At 37.9% G+C, this 20,354-nt stretch overlaps 1 protein-coding gene across 4 annotated transcripts in view; it reads left to right on the top strand.

The window, feature by feature from the left end:
* LOC122806592 (basement membrane-specific heparan sulfate proteoglycan core protein-like) overlaps positions 1–20,354 on the top strand; it is a 1,657,353-nt gene that overhangs the window by 718,123 nt on the left and 918,876 nt on the right. For all 4 annotated transcript variants that reach the window (XM_044077142.1, XM_044077143.1, XM_044077144.1 and 1 more), the window contains exon 2: positions 7,379–7,458. In XM_044077142.1, the coding sequence (XP_043933077.1) occupies positions 7,404–7,458 (55 nt within the window). In that variant the 5' untranslated portion in view covers positions 7,379–7,403. The remainder of the gene's footprint in view (positions 1–7,378; positions 7,459–20,354) is intronic.

The raw sequence follows: 20,354 nt of genomic DNA, 5'->3' as shown, positions 1-20,354 counted from the left end.
ACTTTTGTGCAAAGGGTCCTGGGATATTGGCTGGGCCCATTGATGCACTGTTCTTGGTCTTAGAGAATTAAGGAACTGTTCCATAGTGATAGTAGAGGGAATTATATTTGAAGATATTTCCTGAGGGAAGGTTGGGGGGGAGGGGTAAATGTATCAGCCAGGAGGTTTGCTATGTCTTCTGGCTCAGTATAGGTGGCTCCATTTACAATGAGCTCTGCACACAATTGTGTACTGCCTTTGAGGTTGCGGACATAGCTAAAGAATGCTTTGTTTTTGTCCTTGGCCTGGGAGGCCAATTTTACCTCAGATTTGGCTTGGTAGACTTTATTTGTCCTCTGAGTTGTTTGTTTAGTTTGATGAGAGTGTTTTTGTCCTGCTGGGTGTTGTGCCTCCTAATTTTTGCCATGATTTTCTTCCTCCTGGTATACAGCTTATTGATTTTGTGATTCCACCAGGGTGGCTTGATTTTTGAGTTAGTTTTGAACTTCTTTCTGGGTGGTTAGTGTTTCCGATAAGTTTAAATACATGGTATCAGTTTCCTGGGTCATAGAGGGGGAACAATATGACCTAAGTGCGTGTTTTATGTGGAGGAACCTGGCACCCGACAGGCAGCTAACCGTGACTTTATCCTTACTTAGCCTGGTGAGAGGGACATCAGTTTGCCTTACAAAGGAGTCTCCAATGACTAGAATGTTGGATTATGTGGTGGCTTGCCTTATGGGCTTAGAGTTAGAGGCTCCATGAGATGTAGCTCTATGTGTTAATGTGGGTGTTGTTTTGAAAGAGTGCATTTGGGGCTGCTGAGAGTATTTGTTATGTGTACTTCATCTAAGCTTTGCCTCCAGTAACATTATGTAAATACATATCTCACATGCCATATCAGTTTGTTTGAGAATTAACTGGTTGTCAGTGAACATGAGGCAATTTCTGCATTGCCTCAGGATGTCAATATCCACCAAGCTGGTAACAGAGGCAGTAGGAAATTCATATGCATGGCAACAAACCCTTTTTTTAGTGATTAGACAGTTGAAGTGAGAATATCAATCACTGTCAATAGTAACCGGTTTGCAACTATGGGGACAATGCTTGTCACTGCAAACTAGTTTTCCTGTGTGCAGCTAGGTATTGGAGAAATTTAAATTGCACTTTTATAGGAAAAATGTCACTCAAGGTGCCTGAGTCTAAACAGAGCACTGCCAAACACTTGAGGAGAAACTAATATGCAGACACTGAAAATTTAAGGATGAAGTATTTAGGCAGATATTCTGAAGTTAGAAACAAATCAAGCAGTACTTACTGAAAGCAAAGAATTAGCTTGTCAAGAATGATGAAAAGAAGGGCGTCACATGAATGGCTACTGCCTGGCTGCTACTAATGCTGGTCTCACCACGTCTTCACTCTGTTGGGATGCAATGCTCCTTTGCTTTTACTCTCACCAGAAGTAAAATGTTAGCACCAATCCCAAGATGAGAAGCAGGCCACAGCCTGTTTAGTGATCCACAGTCTTGTCCCATATTATACAAGGGTCTGTAGGCTTGTAGCCTTTTCCTGGTAGATGCCTTGAAAAGCAACCAGACCAATCAGGAATGATAAGCACAGACACTCACTGTCCAACCAGGAAACAGTCAAGACTCAATGCACTCTGCTTCTTCTCTCGCCAGGACCAGAATATAAGCAAAGATTCCAAGCTGTCACGTATAAAGCAGTTATTAGGCTTTCTGGTGATTGGTAATCTCCAGGAAATAATGTCCCTGTACCCCTTCTCTCACCAGGATAAAAGAGAAGCACTAATTCCAAGATGATTTTTTCCTGATGCTTTGACATCAGTGGTCATGAAGACTTTTGAGAGGCTGGTGTTAGCTCACTTGAAGGATATTACAGTTCCCTCATTGGACCTCCTTCAGTTTGCTTATTGAGAGAATTTGTCAGTGGATGATGCAGTTAATATGAGCCTGCACTATATCTTGCAATATCTTGACAACCCACGGACATATGCAAGGATTCTTTTTGTGGACTTCAGCTCTGCATTTAATACAATAATTCCAGAACTTCTTCACTTGAAACTCTCCCATCTTTCCATTCCTGCTTCCACCTGTCAATGGATCACCAATATTCTAACCAATAGGAAACAGCAGGTGAAACTGGGGAAATTTACATCTAGCTATCGCACGATCAATAGAGGTGGCCACCAGGAATGTGTGTTCTCCCCACTGCTATTCTCCCGCTCCACTAATGACTGTACCTCTTAGGACCCCAATGTCAAACTTATTAAATACACTGACGATACAACTATCATCTGACTCATCAGGAATGGTGATGAGTCTGCATACAGATGGGAGGTTGAGCAGCTGGCCCTTTGGAGTAGTCAGAATAATTTGAAACTGAACACTCTTAAAACTGTGGAGATAACAGTGACCTTTAGGAATACTACTAAAATATTATCCCCCATCTTTATATTTAATACTGCTATGTCAATTGTGGAATCCTTCATGTTTTTGCAATCCATAATCTCCCAGGACTTGAAGTGGGAGACCAATTTAGGGTCCATCATAAAAAAGGCTCAACAGCAAATGTACTTTCTACGACAGCTGAGGAAGTTCAATCTTCCAAAGGGACCGTTGATTCAGTTCTATACAGCAGTCATTGAATCTGTTCTCAGCTCATCCATAACAATGAGGTTTGGATCTCTGTCTAATCATGACAAAAGCAGGTTACATCAAATAGTCAGGTCTGCTGAAAATATCATTGGTGGTAGTTTGCCCTCCTTATAGGACCTGTACTATTCCAGAGTCATGAAAAGGGCAGGGAGGATCATCACTGACCCTTCACATCCATGCCGCCATCTTTTTGTACTATTACCATCAGCCAGGTGTTATAGATTAATATGCACCAAAGCAAGCAGATAGAAAAACATTTTTTCCCACAGGCCATCACATTTATAAATGGTTAACTTAGCTTATTAGGATGGGGTATTCTTTTTCCCAAGCCTCCGAGGATTCTGCAGTATTGTTTATATATTGTTAATCCTTGTTTCTTTCAGAGTTTATTTCAGTATTTCTTGTTGAGTTGCACTTTGCACCTTGTATGTCTTTGTATATTTATTTATTTTTTCTTGTTCTTAATTGTTGCATGTATGTCATTTGTCTTGTTCTTAATAGTTGTATGTATGTCATTTATGTAATTCATACTTGAAGAGTCACTGAAACTGGAGTCAAATTCCTTGTATACATGCATACTTGGCCAATAAATGTGATTCTGATGACTACTGAGAGGCAGAATGTGGGTTCTCCAATAACTGGTGGTCTTGCAATCAAGGGCGCTAGCAGGCAGGTGCACTAGTCCCACTGGCTGGTCAGGAGATTAGTTTTCTTTTAATTAAAAAAAAAAAATATATATATATATATATATATATATATATATATATATATATATATATATATATATGTTGTTTTTAAGGACATTCTTCCTTAGGAACGCCCTTTGCATTCGGTTGTACAGACACAGAAGATGAAAACAGGTCACAAACACCTGTTGCGTCTGTGCGACCAATTGTTTACATCTTCATCTTCTGTGCGTGTGGAATTTGAATTTCAGAAGATGCTTGGACTGTGGATGAATGGACAAGTTAGAGGTACGTGTATGCGTGTATGTGTTTAAGTGTTTAAGAGATGTGTGTGTGTGTGTGTGTGTGTGTGTGTGTGTGTGTGTGTGTGTGTGTGTGTGTGCGCGCGCGTACATGGAACTGTAGATCAAGAAAATCTGAGAGGGTGATACATTTTCATTCGGAAGAATTCAAAGTTATCTTCACAATATACATATTCAATACATTCCTAGAGGACAGGCAGACTGAGATTTGAAGGTAACATTTGTTGAAGTGCATATATCAGTCATGCACTCAAGCACAGATGCCTTTTTTTTTTTTTTTTTGGATGTGACGCATACCTCTCAACTGTACAGATTTTCGCAGAATGGGCAGATTTTTGTCTCATGTTTTTGGTCCATTTTTCAAAAAATTGTGGTTTTCTTGCAAAATAGTGGCAAATCATTAAAGATTGAAGTTAGAAAATAATGACAAACATTTGAGTTTCAGACTTCATACCTTTCAGAAAATTCATGCTAATGTAAAAACTGTTATTCTATCAACTTTCTAAGTCATATGTTAGATACAAGCCTAACATCCTTATATTTAGTATTTGTTCTGTACTCCTTGGAGATATCATGCGAGAGTATGAAGTAAGAATATGGTAGGGGTGTGTGTGTGTAAGAGGGAGAGAGGGGTGTGTGTCTAAGAGGGAGTGAGGGAGGGATGTGTGTGTAAGAGGGAGGTGGAGGGGGGCTCATACCTCACAATTTTCCAGATTTTTGCCTCATATTTTCTCTTTGTTTCTCATAAAATCGTGTTTTTCTGACAAATCATTGAGTACTGAAGTCAGAAAATAATGGCAGAGATTTGAGATTTAGACTTCATATCCTTCAGAAAATGCATACTAATGCAAAATTTCTAAGGAGGTAGGATGTAGGTGTGTGTCATTCCGCTCACTGTACAGATTTTCACAGAATGTCCACATTTTTAAGTCTTATATTTTGGTCTTTTTCTCATAAAAATTCTTTTTTTTTAACAAATCACTGGAATGGACTAAGGATTAAAGTTACTAAATAATTACATACATTGGGGTTTCAGACTTCATATCTTTCAGAAAATGCATTCAAACACAAATCCTGTTATTCTAGCAACTTTCTAAATTTACAAGAGCAATATTTAAAATGTGTCCCTAGTTTTGGGCCTTGTCCCCCCATTATGACAGGCTTTGTCCAGATTTCTTGTGCTAAGAGATTGAGAGGTGTGTGTGTGTGTGTGTGTGTGTGTGTGTGTGTGTGTGTGTGTGTGTGTGTGTGTGTGTGTAAGTGGGAGGCAGCATACCCCTCACCTGTCTAGGTTTTTGCAGAATGTATGCATTTTTACCACATATTTTTGTCTGTTCCTCCTAAAAAGTATTGAAGTTGCTAAATAATGACATTGCATTTTAGACTTCATATCCTTTAGAAAATGAAAGCAATCTTTATAATCTTTCCCTATTTATTTTAGGCTTTGTCCAGATTTCTTGCACTAAGAGGTTGATGTATGTGTGTGCTCTGTGTGTGGGAGAGTGAAATCCCCTAGTTAGTGTTATCATCTGGAATTTATTTCAAGTGCATTTTCAAGAAATTATGAGCTTCAAGGGAAGAGAAGTTTACTGCTGCTCATGCTCTCTGTTTAAAATGTGCTACTGTTTTGTTTAGCAAATTATATCACTATTGTAGTAGAAAAGTGTAAATTAGTGTTAGTAGCACAACATGTAGCATACTTGTGTCTTGATACAGAAGGATGTATGTTCTACTCCCCCAGCATGTGGATTTGTGCCTAAGGGGGTGGGGTGCTGCAGTCCTGAGTATGTCCTCCTTTGGATGAGATGCCTAGTCACTATGGGCCTGCTTTTCAGTTTCCAATTAATTCACTATTGCAATATACAAACATACCATTTTTTAATGTAACATAGGCGATTTATTCTTCAATGATAGCAGGCACTGAATGTATGGTTGAAACACTGAAATAGAAAGTTATTTGCTAGCAGCAATCTCTTCATTAGTTTCAGATCTCTTTAATGTGGAATTATTCAGATGAATTTTACTTCTGCAAGAATTCTGTATATTGACTGATATTGGTGGATTGTAATGACAAGTTTGAGTGGGCTTTTATGGTTGAAATGTTCTGAATTGTGCAGTTTTGTCATTATTGGTTCATTTGTTTTGTTTCATTGCTTACTGGGAAAAAAGTTCAAAATTATAAATTTAAAGCATACTCTAACAAGTGGTGCTGTATCATACAAGGGATATAATTTAATTATTGTATATTATAGTTTAATACGATACATACACAGGATATAATTTAATTACTGTATATTATAATTTAATACAATCAGGAAAGTGAATCAAAGAACTTTTGCATGATCCTTAAAATGAGTGTAAAGGGCCTATGATTTGAAAACAGCCCAAAGGTAAACTTTATTTGCCATTATCCCAGTGCCACGCTGGTCCAGTAATGGCACACTGTGTATGTTATACAAGGGTTACAAAAGAATTGCATGAAAATTAATTGATGGGATTTAGACAAGAAGTTAAAGAGACGCATCACGTTTTTACTGTTTTCACTGAGAAACAGGAAGAAACTGCATATATGATAGATTTTGCTTTAGTGAAGGAGAGGGTATGTGTAACATACTGATTGTCCACATAGCAACCCTGTTTATCTTTGTGTGGGACACTAAGAGTAGAAAATAATAAGCCACAGAACATTTCTCAGACCCTTTATATCCCTGCAGTAGTATTTAGTTAAGCTATTACTATTTATTTTGCTTTCGACTCTTTTTCTTCTACCTGGTCAGCACCTCTACCAAACATTAAGACGTTGATTTACAGCCAGTCTTCCTAGGGTTTCCATCCCAAAGCTTAATGGATTCTTCCATTTGTATCACTGCAGATGTTTCTGGTGTTTGTCTAAAGATATAACTTATGAAACAATTTATAGGTGCCACCGTGCCAGTCAGCTTGTTTTTCTGCTCGTATCCATTTAGGGGAAAAAACAAAAAACAAAATCAGTAAATATCTGGTATACATGCATGGTCCAGGCATACAGTGATGTTCATTCTTTGTAGTAATCTGGGTTCCCTGCTGAACCCACAATGGTAATAGCAGACACACTGCATTTATCCTAGTGACCTGGGTTTACTACTGAAACAACAATCTTAACAGCAGACCAACTGGAACCATGTCATTATCAGTCAACCAGTGTGATATTTTGTGATTATGTCTTGATTTGTTGTTGTGTTTTGTATAGCATGGTCATTTCCTATGTCTTTTGCATTGCACCCTTTCTCAGAATCTTGTGAGCAGCTCAATAAAAAATCATTAATTTATACAAGTTTTCTGCAGCTGTGGTACATCATACCAAAAAGTTCAGGCCTGTCCTACTTTGGACAATTTGTAACATACTTTCAAAACATTAGAATTTGGAAACAGTCAACAAGCATTTAACTAGATAGCGCAGGGATAAGGATGCAAACTGTACTTTCTGGGGTACAGGATTTGATTCCCTAGTCAGCCCTAATTTGCCTACTATGTGACCCATAAACAAATCAGTTAACCAGACTGTGCTAAGGGGCAACAGGGAATTTGGGGTAGGCTCCTTAATAGTCCCCCAGACTGCACATCCAGTAACTACCTATAAAACTGTATGTTTTTAAGTTTTGTTTTCTGCCATAAGCACTGGTGTAATTTGGATATGTGATCATTTATATGACTTGAAATTTGATTATTTTACTTTATGTGTGTTTTTATTCAGATACGTCATCTGAAGAATTAGAACAATGAAGAATTACATGACATATCTGATTCTGATGGGCCACCTCATAGGAAACTGGGGTAAGTGTGCTATGCAGTCCTATGTTCTGTTGTTTTTTTTTTTCATTTTTTAGCATTTCTGTTTTCAAAATTAGTTGCTATTATTTGGAATTTGAAGCTGTGTTGATGAAAATGTTTTATATCTGATGTAGAGGACAAATGATAAAATGAGTTCCAGACTATATTGCCTCACTAAAATCCTTGAAGCATATTTGTTTGCAACTTCAGTATAAAAAAAGATGTAAGCTGAAACATTTATGCACATTTGCTTGGTAATAAATACAGAGACTTGCTTTAGCAGTACTCTATTTGCAGTTTTATTACATACATGTATAAATATATATGAAAATGTATGGGTCTACTTAAACTGAGCAACAGACCTTAATGTCGGTGAGACTAATGTTGAACAGAAAACATTGACAACACAAAAGATCGATATGCATGAACAAAGCACTAACCTGAGCACATGCAAAATAAAAATAGAAAAAAAAAATTTTTTTCAGGGGCAAGCCCTCCTACACCCCCACAACCCTCGCTAATTATATGCACTAACTCCAAAATCACACAATATTGGGGAAAGGGCATACTGTGCAACCCCGGGCATTGAGTGATCTTGCACACCTACTGACCAGCTGGTTAGTCAACCAAATTTTGTCCACTGTACTATGTCAACCAAAACTACATTTTGTGTGTGTGTGTGTGTGTGTGTGTGTGTGTGTGTGTGTGTGTGTGTGTGTGTGTGTGTGTGTGCGCGCGTGTGTGTGTGCATGTGTGTGTGTGTGCAAGAATACATGCCAAGATCAAGAAACGTTATATCAGAATTCCTTCATCTTAAACAACAATGTGATAAGGTAAAATAAAACAAAACTGCACACAGCCTACAAAGCAGAAACTTAAATATATAACAAAAACAAAAAGAAAATGAAAATAAGGTAAGTGCTTTCACGACTCACAGACCGCTTCATCAGACAATAATTAAGCTAAAAACATTTGCTTATATAATACCATGCATAAGTCAGGTGATATAATTAGGCATTTAAAGAAATAGAGACACATCAAAAGCAACTGAGAATAGAACTTGGTAAAACATTAACTACTGAAGTCCATGTATAATAAATAAGCAAATAAATATACATTTAAAAAACATATAAAATATCTAAAATATTTTACAAACATAATACATATTTAATGTTTATGTTTAAGAGGTTGTGCTTTTAAAAAAGGTTTTAGAGAGGACATATTATTTAAGCCAGGAGGTTTCTCTGCATTAAGTAAGAGAATCCATTTTTGTTCGGCAACTTCTGTCCGATTTTCTAGGTCGCCACTTCTAATAGTATCATCAATAATTTGTAAGACTAAAAACTTAAAAACATGTGAGGAATCTGTATGCATGACATGAGTAGCTAGTGTATTAGTTGCTTTCTTATTTCTAATATCTCTGCTGTGATAAGGGTTAACTTTAAACAAGCACAAGAATTTAAAGTTTTTTTCTTGTCCTTTTGTTTTATGTTTTCTTGGTAAGCAATTATTTGTCCCTATCGAACTCCGCTGTTCAGCGAAATATTGCTGTTTTGCTATCATCAACTTGAACCTGCTCAGTTTTCCAGGTGGTGCTGTTCGGCAGCCTAGAGTAGCACCTAGATGTTTTCCAGATGACTTTTAGATGGTCCCTGCCTTTTACATCCACACCATCATATTCCAGTGGCTTTAAACTTGAAATAATCCTCAGTGAAATACAAAAGGTATGATGGACATAGCACTTGCAGGGCCAACAAAAGTGAATCTGTTCATTTGCATGTAAAATATGACCAAAAACTGATCTCTGTTGTGACAACAATTAACCACATATCCCTGTCACAAAACTAATGCTAGCAGCTGTGATCAGAATCCGTACAAAGCAGCTGCTATCTGCAATGCTGCAATGGAATATTGTCAGTGGTCCACTGGTATAATACAGTCTGTCTCCTATCTAGTCCTGCAGTGTCATCAGTCCCATACGATTTCCGTAGAAATGACATTTCCATTCCCATCTGCTAGGGTATTTGATTGACACAAAATGCTTGTTACCTGGTAATTTCTGATCATCAGGTTATAAGTTCATACAGCAAATTGTTCTGATGATGGTGGTTCTCCCTATATGAAGGCTGTAATCTATAAGTAATACCCACAGTAGTAACAACCCTATCATACATAGTATGACTCTCCTTTGCACGTCCATGTTCCTACTCTTACTCATAAAAAGTCATTATTAGTTTTGTTGGTTGATATGACCAAATCACCTAGAATCAGTTTTGCACATTGCAAAGTTGCTAGACCTGATGTGGCATACAGTCTGCAGTCTTCTTTCTGTTATCCAGAGGAGACTGTGCATCACATCTGATGCCTAATGTTGTGGGTCTACATGACTCTCCTGCCATTAATGGAGCCTGTCCTGCTTCCCATGACTTGGTTTTTCATGACAAAAGATTTAATGTATAAAAGATTTAGGAAGACAGGAAGGAGGCAAGAGAAGACAAGAATGTCAATCCAAGAAATGGATGGATTGTGTGAGAGAAGACTTGAAACAGGACAGCATGACAGATGAATAAAGGAAGGAGAGTGGCACTTAATGAAGAGAGGAGGTGACAATTGACAAGACACCCCGATCCCATGAACAAAGGAAAAAAAGGAGGTTGATGATGATCATGATTTTTGCTGGTGCTAAACCCATTAACGAAGCATTATCTTCTACACACAGGAATTTGGCAAATGTCCTCTTATGACTTGATACAGGCACAGCTCCTGGAAGTTCAGCCAATCACATTACCTGTTTAGATCCTTTTGACAGTTTTCATGGGTTCAAAATGAAACTATACCTTTACCTGCATCATGCCACAAATCAGTATAGCTGCTACAGTCTTCTTATAATGCTTGGCATGAAATTTAGGAAATGATTTTGTACATCATCTTGTCTAATTTACTTCCCTTGCCAGTAAAGTTTTTGTTTTATCTTTTTTTTATATAATCTAATTTAGATATACCTTTGGTCTCAACCTTTAACTCAAGAATCAAGGCCAAAACTGAAAATTATGAAGGACAGTGACTAAAAAGTAGGAAGGAACATAGGAAGTGAAAAGTATAGGTGAAGAGGTCCCTATTGAATTACCGAAGTTTCAAAACTATGGCCAAGACCATATGATCGAAGTTTTGAAACTTTAAATGTTTTGAATGGAGATCGCTGAACAGTGCGGAATGGGAAATTTACCATTTCCTCAATGTAATGCAATATCGGAGTTGGTATATTTAATTAGCAGGGGGTGTGGAGGGTGCAGGGGGCATCCCCCTGCAAAAACGTAAAAACATTTTTTTTTTATTTTTTATTTTATTTTAATTTTGAAGTTTCAAAAGTTCCATCATATGGGCTCAGCTGTATGATGTTCAAAGTTTTGAAACTTCAGTAATCCGAGAGGGACCTAAGTGAAGTTGTACTAACTTACATTTCCAGAGCAATTTAAAGTATGTACAGGCCTTATAACTGTAATTTCCACTGTTCTGTGACAAAATTGCTTATCTTATGAAGAAAAGATCCAATGTCTTTGACAAAATCAAATACATTTAAGAGGTTTGCTTTGTTCCGATACAGTGTATCGTTTTCTCCTTCTCACACCTTCAGTCATGTTATTGTGTTAGAATGCCATATCTTTACATACTGCAGCCTGACATACTAGGATCCACATAGATAATGGCTGTGTCATTGGCAGCAATGAGCATTCTTGAAATGGTTCATTTATGCTCTGACAGCTATAAAAGTCATCAATGCTTCCAGCTTTCTGTACGTCCTTTCATTTGCCAGGGAAATGCCTACTCAAGTGTCTGAATAGTACCATTTGAAATGTTAGAATTCAAAAATAAGATAATCACAAAAGAAAGTAACAAAAACAAATACCAAGATGGGGTATGTGCCCTGTATCCTGTCTTTATTGTTCTTTATCTGCAGTCGCCGTAAACATAAGCAGTATAGAACACATACAGCAGGTTTGGACAGACGGGTGCTACAACTGCTAAGACTACATGTAGCAGTAGATAAGGTACTGGCCTACTTAGGGAACAGCCTGCTTCTGTCTTCTCTTCCCAGATGCTGTTGTCTCGTACAGCCAGTTCGAGTCCTGCATTTCATGATTTTTACTACTTGAACACAGTCATGTTACATTCGATGCATAGTGTTTAAGGGGTTGGCTTCTGGTCTGGGGCTATTTTGAAGAAGTGTTATACTGTGCAGGATGAAAGGGCTAAATAATCGGTTAAGATTCAGTGTGTGGGTTTGTAGTGCACTTTTGTGTTTTGTTTTATTATACAAATTCCAGATGATAGGAAAAGAGTGTGTTCATGCCAGCCACAGCCAGGCTTTAACTTTAGAATAAGCTCACTTCAAATAATCCTGTGTTCAAGGTCTTAAGCCATCTATGGCCAAAATCTCCTTTATATACATGTTTCTTATTAGCTATCCATATGATAAGCTGTGTAAAGTTCTAGATTCCCAAATCTGACTCTGGAAGAACTTTGATCTACAGCCTAGCTAATATTTGTGTTTCAAAATTCCATTTTTATAAATACGGCCCCAGACTGTGGGCGGTTCAGAACAGATATAACTCTACTACTGAAGCCAAGACCACCTGGGCTAAGTGACTTTTGCTTCATTTTGCTTAATATCAAATATACTAATAATGCCTGCACTGATTCCAGCTGATTTTAGTGACCTTGCTTTGAACTTAAATTACTGTTTTTTTTCTGGTGGAAGGATAGTCTGCTTGTTTTCCTTCTGCTGTCAGTCTTGGTATCCTCAGGCGGTGCAGTACCTGACATGCTTAAATATCTATAAGAGACATGTACAAGTTCAGATATTTTAGTCTTTCATAATAACTTCAGTTTTTACATCCATGGATGCCCTTGGTATATTTCTGTTTACTCATGGTTGTTTTCTTACAAGGTTTCTATATTGTTCTTCCATACTCAAGTTTGGGTCTAATGTAACTAACATTTCTTATTTCCTAGAATTTATAAATCTTTTATGCAACCTGTACTTCTATAATTACCATTAAGCAGCTGATTGACATAATTAGAAAAAACAAACAAATTGACAATTTCAATCACTGTGTAGTGTATTAAATGTCCATCTTTCAGTTTATGTCTCCCAAATCTCATATGCTTAGTTTTTGATGTACTTGTCAGCATGTTATTCTCCTGTCCTAAATGGTCAGTTTAGTCAAGTTCTTTTGCAGGCATAGCCTTTCTGTAAAACATGTAATCAGTTTACCCATTTTTAAATCATTTGAATACAGACTGTAGAATACCTCAGATGAAAAAGACAGATGTGAAAAACAATATTTAAACAAGGGTGGGCATAGGACAGAGCCCTGTGGGGCACCCTGACAGTAACTTTTATTTTACCTATCCAGTTGCCATGTCCTATTTGTGAGCCATGCAGCTACCCTTCTTATCAAAACTACATCAATACCTAATTGTTTTAATTTACTGATCAGTGTTTGACCCTATCAAATGCTGAAGTTAAATCTATATAAATTACATCACAGCACAATTTTTCATCTGTAGTTGTTACTATAGAGGGCGGCCATGGTGGTGCAGCAGTTAGCATTGCCGCCTCACAGCAAGAGGTTCTCTGGTTCGATCCTCAGCTGGGGTGACTTCTGTGTGGAGTCTGCATGTCCTCCCTGTGGCTGCGTGGGTTTCGTCCGGGTGCTTCAGTTTCCTCCCACATCCCAAAGACATGCTGTAGGTGGATTGGACACTCTAAATTGGCCCTATGTGTGTGTGCATGTGTGTGCCTTCTGTGGAAGGTTCGGCACCAGGCTAGCAACTTGACACCATAAAACTCCACTGCCAATCATGAGCAGACAGGTGATCCGCTGTGGCAACCCCTAACTGGGAAAAGCCAAAAGAAGAAGAAGATTATATTGTTAAAGAACATCATGTTACTGGTGATAATAGATTTATTTTCAGCATATGCATGCTGATATATGGTTTCAAGTCTCAACCTTTCCAATTTTGACAATAATTTATCTAATATAACCTTCTCCATTACTTTTCCATAGCATGAAAGTAAACTTATGGGTCTGTATGACTCTGGGTTGGTCCTACTCCCCTTTCCCTTAAAGACAGATTCAACAGGTGCACATCTCTTGAAGAATTTCCCATATTTATATAACCTAGTAAATAACAAATATAATGGTACTGTAGGGACATGCAGCTAGGACTCAATCCCTGCGGGACATGCCGAGAGAGACATATTGAAACACTCCATTCATGTGACAAATGAGGACAAGACACGGGTCCTGAATGGAATCCTTTCTTCTCCAAGAATGTCTAGCTACAGTGAAAAGATAATTGGCTTCAACAAATGGTTAAATATGTGGTATTATTCCAGGGAGATCCAGCAAATGTCATGGGATGAGATGATCAGCAGTCCAACTTGCCTCACATAAGATTAAATTATTTGTTTATTTTGTTTGATCACCAGGAAAGTCCACTGTGCAATAAAACTCCTTTTCAGTGGAGGCCCGGGCAGAAAAACTCCAAGGCACATAAACATGTACACATGAGATGCATTCAGTATTTAGAGATTGCAAAGATCTCTGCTAAGACAAAATGAGTACAATGTAATCAACATTTACATACAATGTACAGGATTGCTTTCTCACTGCAATGTACAGCACACAGTGTTTCATTTTCATTACATTATACCACTAACAGTGATGGGTATGTGTGTGAAAACGTAACTTAGATTCGCGACAGAAGAACAGTATAATCATATATTTATGTAAAATATACACAATTGCATTTGTGTTGAATATCCAGAGTTACATCTCATTAGAACAACAATCAGTGATGGAGATCTCCTTCCATCCACAGCCCCATTTTCCCATTTTATACATGGGATTGGGGTGCCACTTTAATGTTGCTAGTTATCATGAGCTAGCCCTGCTGCAGCTGTTTTTCTGTACCACACATTTGCGCACACACACACACACACACACACACACACACACACACACACACACACACACACACACACACACACACACACACAGACGCACACACATATCACTTTTAGATTAAAAAAAATCAGCTGTGTGAAAAATATTCTGAAATAATGCAGCAATAAATGCTGATAATTGTAACAATACATTTGTGTCAGTAAGGATTTGTTTACAGTTGTTTTGAGAGGTAACGAGAGGGAAACACATTTTGGCCAATAGGAATATAAATAAATAAATAAAAGGACGTATGGAAGGTGTTATCTGTAATAAGGAGGTGTAAGGTGGGGTTTAACCTGCAGAACTGCAAAATCACAGCCAGCAATCTGCTAGATTTTATTTATTTATTTGCCTCAACCTGTCTTCTTCTTCTTCCCACACTCGTTCACACAACTCTCATTTTTCACAAACCTGCAGTCTACAGAGAAAAGTCATCTCAAGCAATGCTATAACAAAGTTGCAGGATTCACAGATAATATGTTTGATCCTATAGAGTGAGCTGATGCTTTTTTTAACTGCCTAGTTTATATGAAGGTCAAATGTCATGTTTTAACCTATGATTATGCCTAACAATTTGTTGGGAGTAATATGTTCAATTTTTGTACTGTCTGATGAGGTTATTTTAAAAAGTACTTTTTATGCAGTCAATTATTTTGGAGTAAATAAAATTAATTTACTTTGTTTAGGGTTTAGAAACAAATGTGAGACCATTTGCCATGTTTCTAAGCAGGTAAAGACATTTTTGGTTATTTCTTATAAATTTTTTCATGGTTTTGAGAACATACAAGACAAAGGAGACCTACTTACAACACTTGTGGTGTGCAGGTCATTTATGAATATGTTAAAAAGTAGAGGGCCAAGGAGAATACCAACAGAAACAGCTGGGAAGCATAGCTCTCAACCTTCCTTCTCATTTTGCAAAGGGGGGGGGGTAGTCTGGAAAGTCGACAGGTGAGGCAGGAAAGCAGAACACTGGGGAAGGGGATGTGAAAAGATGGCCTTAAAATATTCTATCAGCGTGTGTGAAAACACAGCAACATACAATCAGTTGCAAACCATTGTGAGTGGACTTAGCATAATGGTTAAGGTGTTCACCTCACAGACACAAAGTACTGGGTTTTATTCTGACCTCAGGTTATTAGCTAGACTTAAAATTACCCTTTAGGGCAGTTAGCCTAATATTTTTTTATTATCCAATGAACCTGGTGTGGCTGTGTTAGTGGAGGTACATAACTCCTATCCAGCACACAGCATATTTACAGACATCACCAGTTGTTTTAAGACATACCTGGTAGATATGCTTCATTGCCCATGCCAAGTCACAGTTCTTTTCTAAGGCAAACCTGACATATGCATTATGATAACCTAGTAAACAGTCCCAGTGAAGGTGGTATCACCTCAACAATACCCTTACCAAATGTAAGTAATTAAGTAAATAATGATTTCTGTGAAACCAGCAAAGTAAGTAAATAATTTTATGTGCACAAGTGAAGTTCAGTTGATTACAAAGAGCACAGCAGGTTCAGAAACTACACATTATTAAAAAAAAAAGTCCTAAAAACAGTCAGTTAATTTATATGCAATATATGAAAACAAATCTAACTATTATAGCATTTTACACAGGATAGTAACACAAAATCTACTTTAATGTGTGATCAGCCTAGTATGCAAAGCCATGGAAAGACTTATTAGGAAACAGGAAACCTCCAAATACTGATCCCGTTTCAGTTTGGATTTGTCAAGGGCAGGTCATTACTCACTCTGGTGTATTTTTTTGAAAAGGTCACCAATGCAATGGAGAAAGGTAAAAGGGCACATACTGTATATCTCAACCCGGCCAAAGCTTTTGACAATTCCCCACTTAGGTATTGTAGAAAAGCTAAATAAACTGGGAGTAGCCTTCTATGTTACCCACTGGATTACCACTTGGCTTACAGATAGGATGCAAGAAAACAAAATATGTAACATTATCTCCACAAAGGGATAAGTCACCAGTAGAGTCTCCCAGGGTTTTGTGTTCTGACCGTTCCTATTTAGCATCTATTCCTCTGAAGTAAAAGCCAATACCAAAGGGCTCTGGCTGACTAAGATTGCACATAGCTGCAAGTTAGGAGCAGCCACTGTATCCCCAAATTACATACCCATCCTGCAGGAAGGTTTGTCCCAAAAAATAACTGGTGCCAGAATCATGGACCAAAATTAAATGCCAGTAAATGCATTATTGTATCCTTTGAAAAGTCATCTACGTCAGGGAACAATCACAATAACATTAAGACCCTTAGACTAGACTCAGTTGTTTTGATTTGGGAACTTATCTGGACAGTGACCTAAATTTTGACCAATATGCCTACTGAGGTAAGAAAGTCATTCTATATTGCACAGCTTATAAATTAAGGGGTTATGTCATCCAGTAGGACACAGATGATCTTTGTAGCCAGTGATTCACTGCCGCTGTACCCAGGAAGAGAAGGACAAAAGATTGAGGGACTATATGTCACTTGCTCCTGGTAAGTAATCTGTGCGTCATCGCAATACACTGCCTGCATCTCATTGCTAAGCCTGTATATACAGCGATCTCTAACTACTGCGAAGTAGTGCTTCTCCCTTATGCATTCTAGAGAAGGCATGTCAATACTATAAGACATGCAGATGGTGAATGTATCCTGCCAGCCATTGAAGTATAGTATACCATCAGCTAATTAGTAATGCAGAAGTTCTACATGCTAAAATCCTATGTGTTCATAACCCTGCTACCACTTAAACAGCAAAAATAACAGGTGTGATAAATATTCCACTGATCTCTGGACAACTTGTTTGATTAGCTGCATGGGCACTGGAAGGACTGGGTAGGGAAGATAGGAGTGAGTGGTCAATGCTGACACATCTATCCTAGGGGGAGGGAGGTAGCCTAGGCTCCCTGGAATAGCAGCATGAAGTGCCCTGTGAGCTGCATGCTGTAAGAAGTATACTGCTCGAGTTGAGGTTTGAGCATGCATAGGAGAGAGTGTGCACATTCTGAATGCAGGAAATGCAGAGCTTGCAAAGATATGCTTTGTTATGGGATGCGGGGTGCACTCCCCAGCAGCAGTTTGATACAATACCAGTGTGCTTGGAGTCCACACTAGCCTCAGATATGGGTCATATTGACCAAGGGGAAGGCTATGGTAGGTACAGCAGATCCAGTGAATTCAGAGAGGGACTGGTGGCAGCTGAATATCTGCTGCAGGGAGAATGGAAATAAATAAATAAACATTCCAGTGAACAGCATGTCATTTATCTAGCAAATCCTGATTACTTTCTGAAGGAAATGTGTTAGAAAAATACATGCATTAAACAAATTACTCAATAAAAATTACCTAATGAGAAACCTATGTGCTTCTGGAAAGAAAACAAAGGGACATGTTTCATATGACAAGGACAAGAGAGACCTTAAAAGCCCAACCAAATATCACAAATGAGGATGAGTCTTGAAGAATCATGGCTCTGGGGCTGAAAGAGCATCCCTTCATTTAAAAGCCACAACTGTACTACTTCTGCCATGATTTCCACATTATTCAGCTCCAACCATCTGCATTTGGCCAAACAAAGGTCAGCTTATTATTGTCCATAGTTCATTTCCAGATAATCTGACTAGGGAAGAAATGATTTTCTTGTCCAACAGAAATTGAAAGCAGCTTCCAAGCTTAATCCCCAAAAAAACAAACTAATTCTTTTCAGCCCAGGCAGATCACCTCCCCTAAATAATAATTTCACCATCAACTCCAAAGATAACATTCAAATCAGCCCAACCACACACACACAAAACTGCGAGACTCCCTATGCTGTGGAACAAAATCCCGGTACATGTGAGGCAGAGCACCTCGCTGGCCTTGTTCAAGAGGAATCTTGACCAATGGATGGGAGATCGCAGATATACCCCAGGGATTACTTCAGTGTCACTGCTTGACAGAGGCACAGAAAAATGATAGGCATAGTTTTTATTCAAACTAAAGGGGTGGCGAAAGCCACATAACTATGGGCTAGGCTTATAAATGCCCTTGGGCAGATAGCCTAGTATGAACCTATGAACCTATGAACCTATGAAGGTATAGAAATAGACAATAACCTGAAATTCGACATACACATAGCACAATTTCAAACCATCAGGAAAGTTAACAAAAAAACTTGGACTCCTCTACAGGAATAAACACTCTATCACTAAACATACCAAAGCTACCATTGTAAGGACCCATCTGCTATCCACCCTCCTCTATACCTCTCCATCTTGACCAATCTCCGCCAAACCGATCTAAATAAAATGGAATCTTGCTATAACAAGATTGCCAAGTTTGCAACTGAAGCCTCAAATAGGTCCCACCACTGTCTATCCCTTAAGCAGCTCAACTGTCTTGAGTTGCCTCATATACTTCTACTCAATCAACTCTCTATAATGCACAAACTCTATTACCTTCCTGACATAACCCCAGCACTTCAGCATCTAATACAGCCCCACATTCCTTCTAGAGCCTTAAGATCTAGTAATCAGAACCTCATAACTGTCAAGTATAAAAATGAAGCTGGTAAATCCCTCTTTGCCAGCACCATTGCCAAAAACTGGAATGCACTACCAAGCCATATAACCTCTACTACCTCCCCTTCTCATTTCAAAAAACTCCTGAAAACCTACTATCTAAATGACTGGCTATGCTCATGTCAATCCCCAGGATAATCCATACCAAAAGATTGTTTCAGAGCTTCAGCTATGTAGCAACAGCTTTCTCCTGAATGTTTGTTAACTCGTTGATGTTTACCTTGCTGTAAGTATAACTGTAAAAAAAAGGTTGTTTTAAGTTTATTCTGGGCCACAATAATTGTCGCTGTTACGAGCTGTAATCTCCTCCATATTGTATGATTGCTATATGCATGATTTGTTAGTGCTGTCTCTCATGTCTTGTATTGTATTGTTTTGTGTTATTTGTGGAGCTTTTCTCCCTGGGTCTCCTCTGAAAATGGACCTGTGTCCAGTTGGATTTTCCCGGTTAACAAATGTAAAATTATAAATAAATAAAAATAAATAAAAAAATAAAAGTCATCAAACTCCTGCATTCATTTTAATAACAAATCCTTAGCTTGGCCGGGTATCTAACTTTTGCTTTAATCCGTCTCTTCCATAATAATTTCAGAAGAGAATAAGATGGTACCAGCACTACAGCAGCCATGTAACGTTAGTATTTTCAAAGTGAATAATATAGGTGTGGTTCTACTGATGTTCTAGTGCTCTAACACTAAAGAAATTTATGTAAAACCTCTGCATATGCATTTAGCCTCTGCAAAGCTTTAATGGTAGCAGTAGTTGTACATGTTTTGTGTTTAAATCTAGCTGTTCAGCTTATTTTAACAGAATAATTTGCTAATGGCAGTAAATAATTTACTGTAAAACATAACATATGATTAACTGCATTATCTAGTAATAATCACTTGGTAACTAATATGTTATTGTTGTACGTCTGTGTATTATTGTTTCTCTGCCAAATGCTCTGGGCCTTTGATGAAAGTGGTCCAAAAACAGCTCACTTACCTGGTATCAAAGAATGAATAAGTAAACATTATGAGAATCAAATAAAATGCAAAACTCACTTTTTCATGTTATTGATACATTTCCTGAGGGCCTGTTTCAGCCGCAGCTTTAATAGGTTCACTGAAGTAGTTATAAAAACTTGTATATTATTTTACACAGAAGTGCCACATATATCTCTCAACTGTCCCTAATGTTGGATCAAAAATTTGATTCTTACCTCCAAAATCATTGCACTATAGCTGTCAACCTCTTTTCACAAATATTTTGGACAAAGACAAAAATAATGGGGGGACAAATTTTAAATATTGCTGTTATAAACTCAGAAAGTT

This window comes from Protopterus annectens, chromosome 7.part0, assembly GCF_019279795.1.
Source record: "Protopterus annectens isolate FY-2018-M chromosome 7.part0, PAN1.0, whole genome shotgun sequence".
Lineage (NCBI taxonomy): Eukaryota > Metazoa > Chordata > Ceratodontiformes > Protopteridae > Protopterus > Protopterus annectens.
The sequence above is the reverse complement of the archived record's forward strand: the minus strand, read 5'-3'. Positions and strand labels throughout refer to the sequence as shown.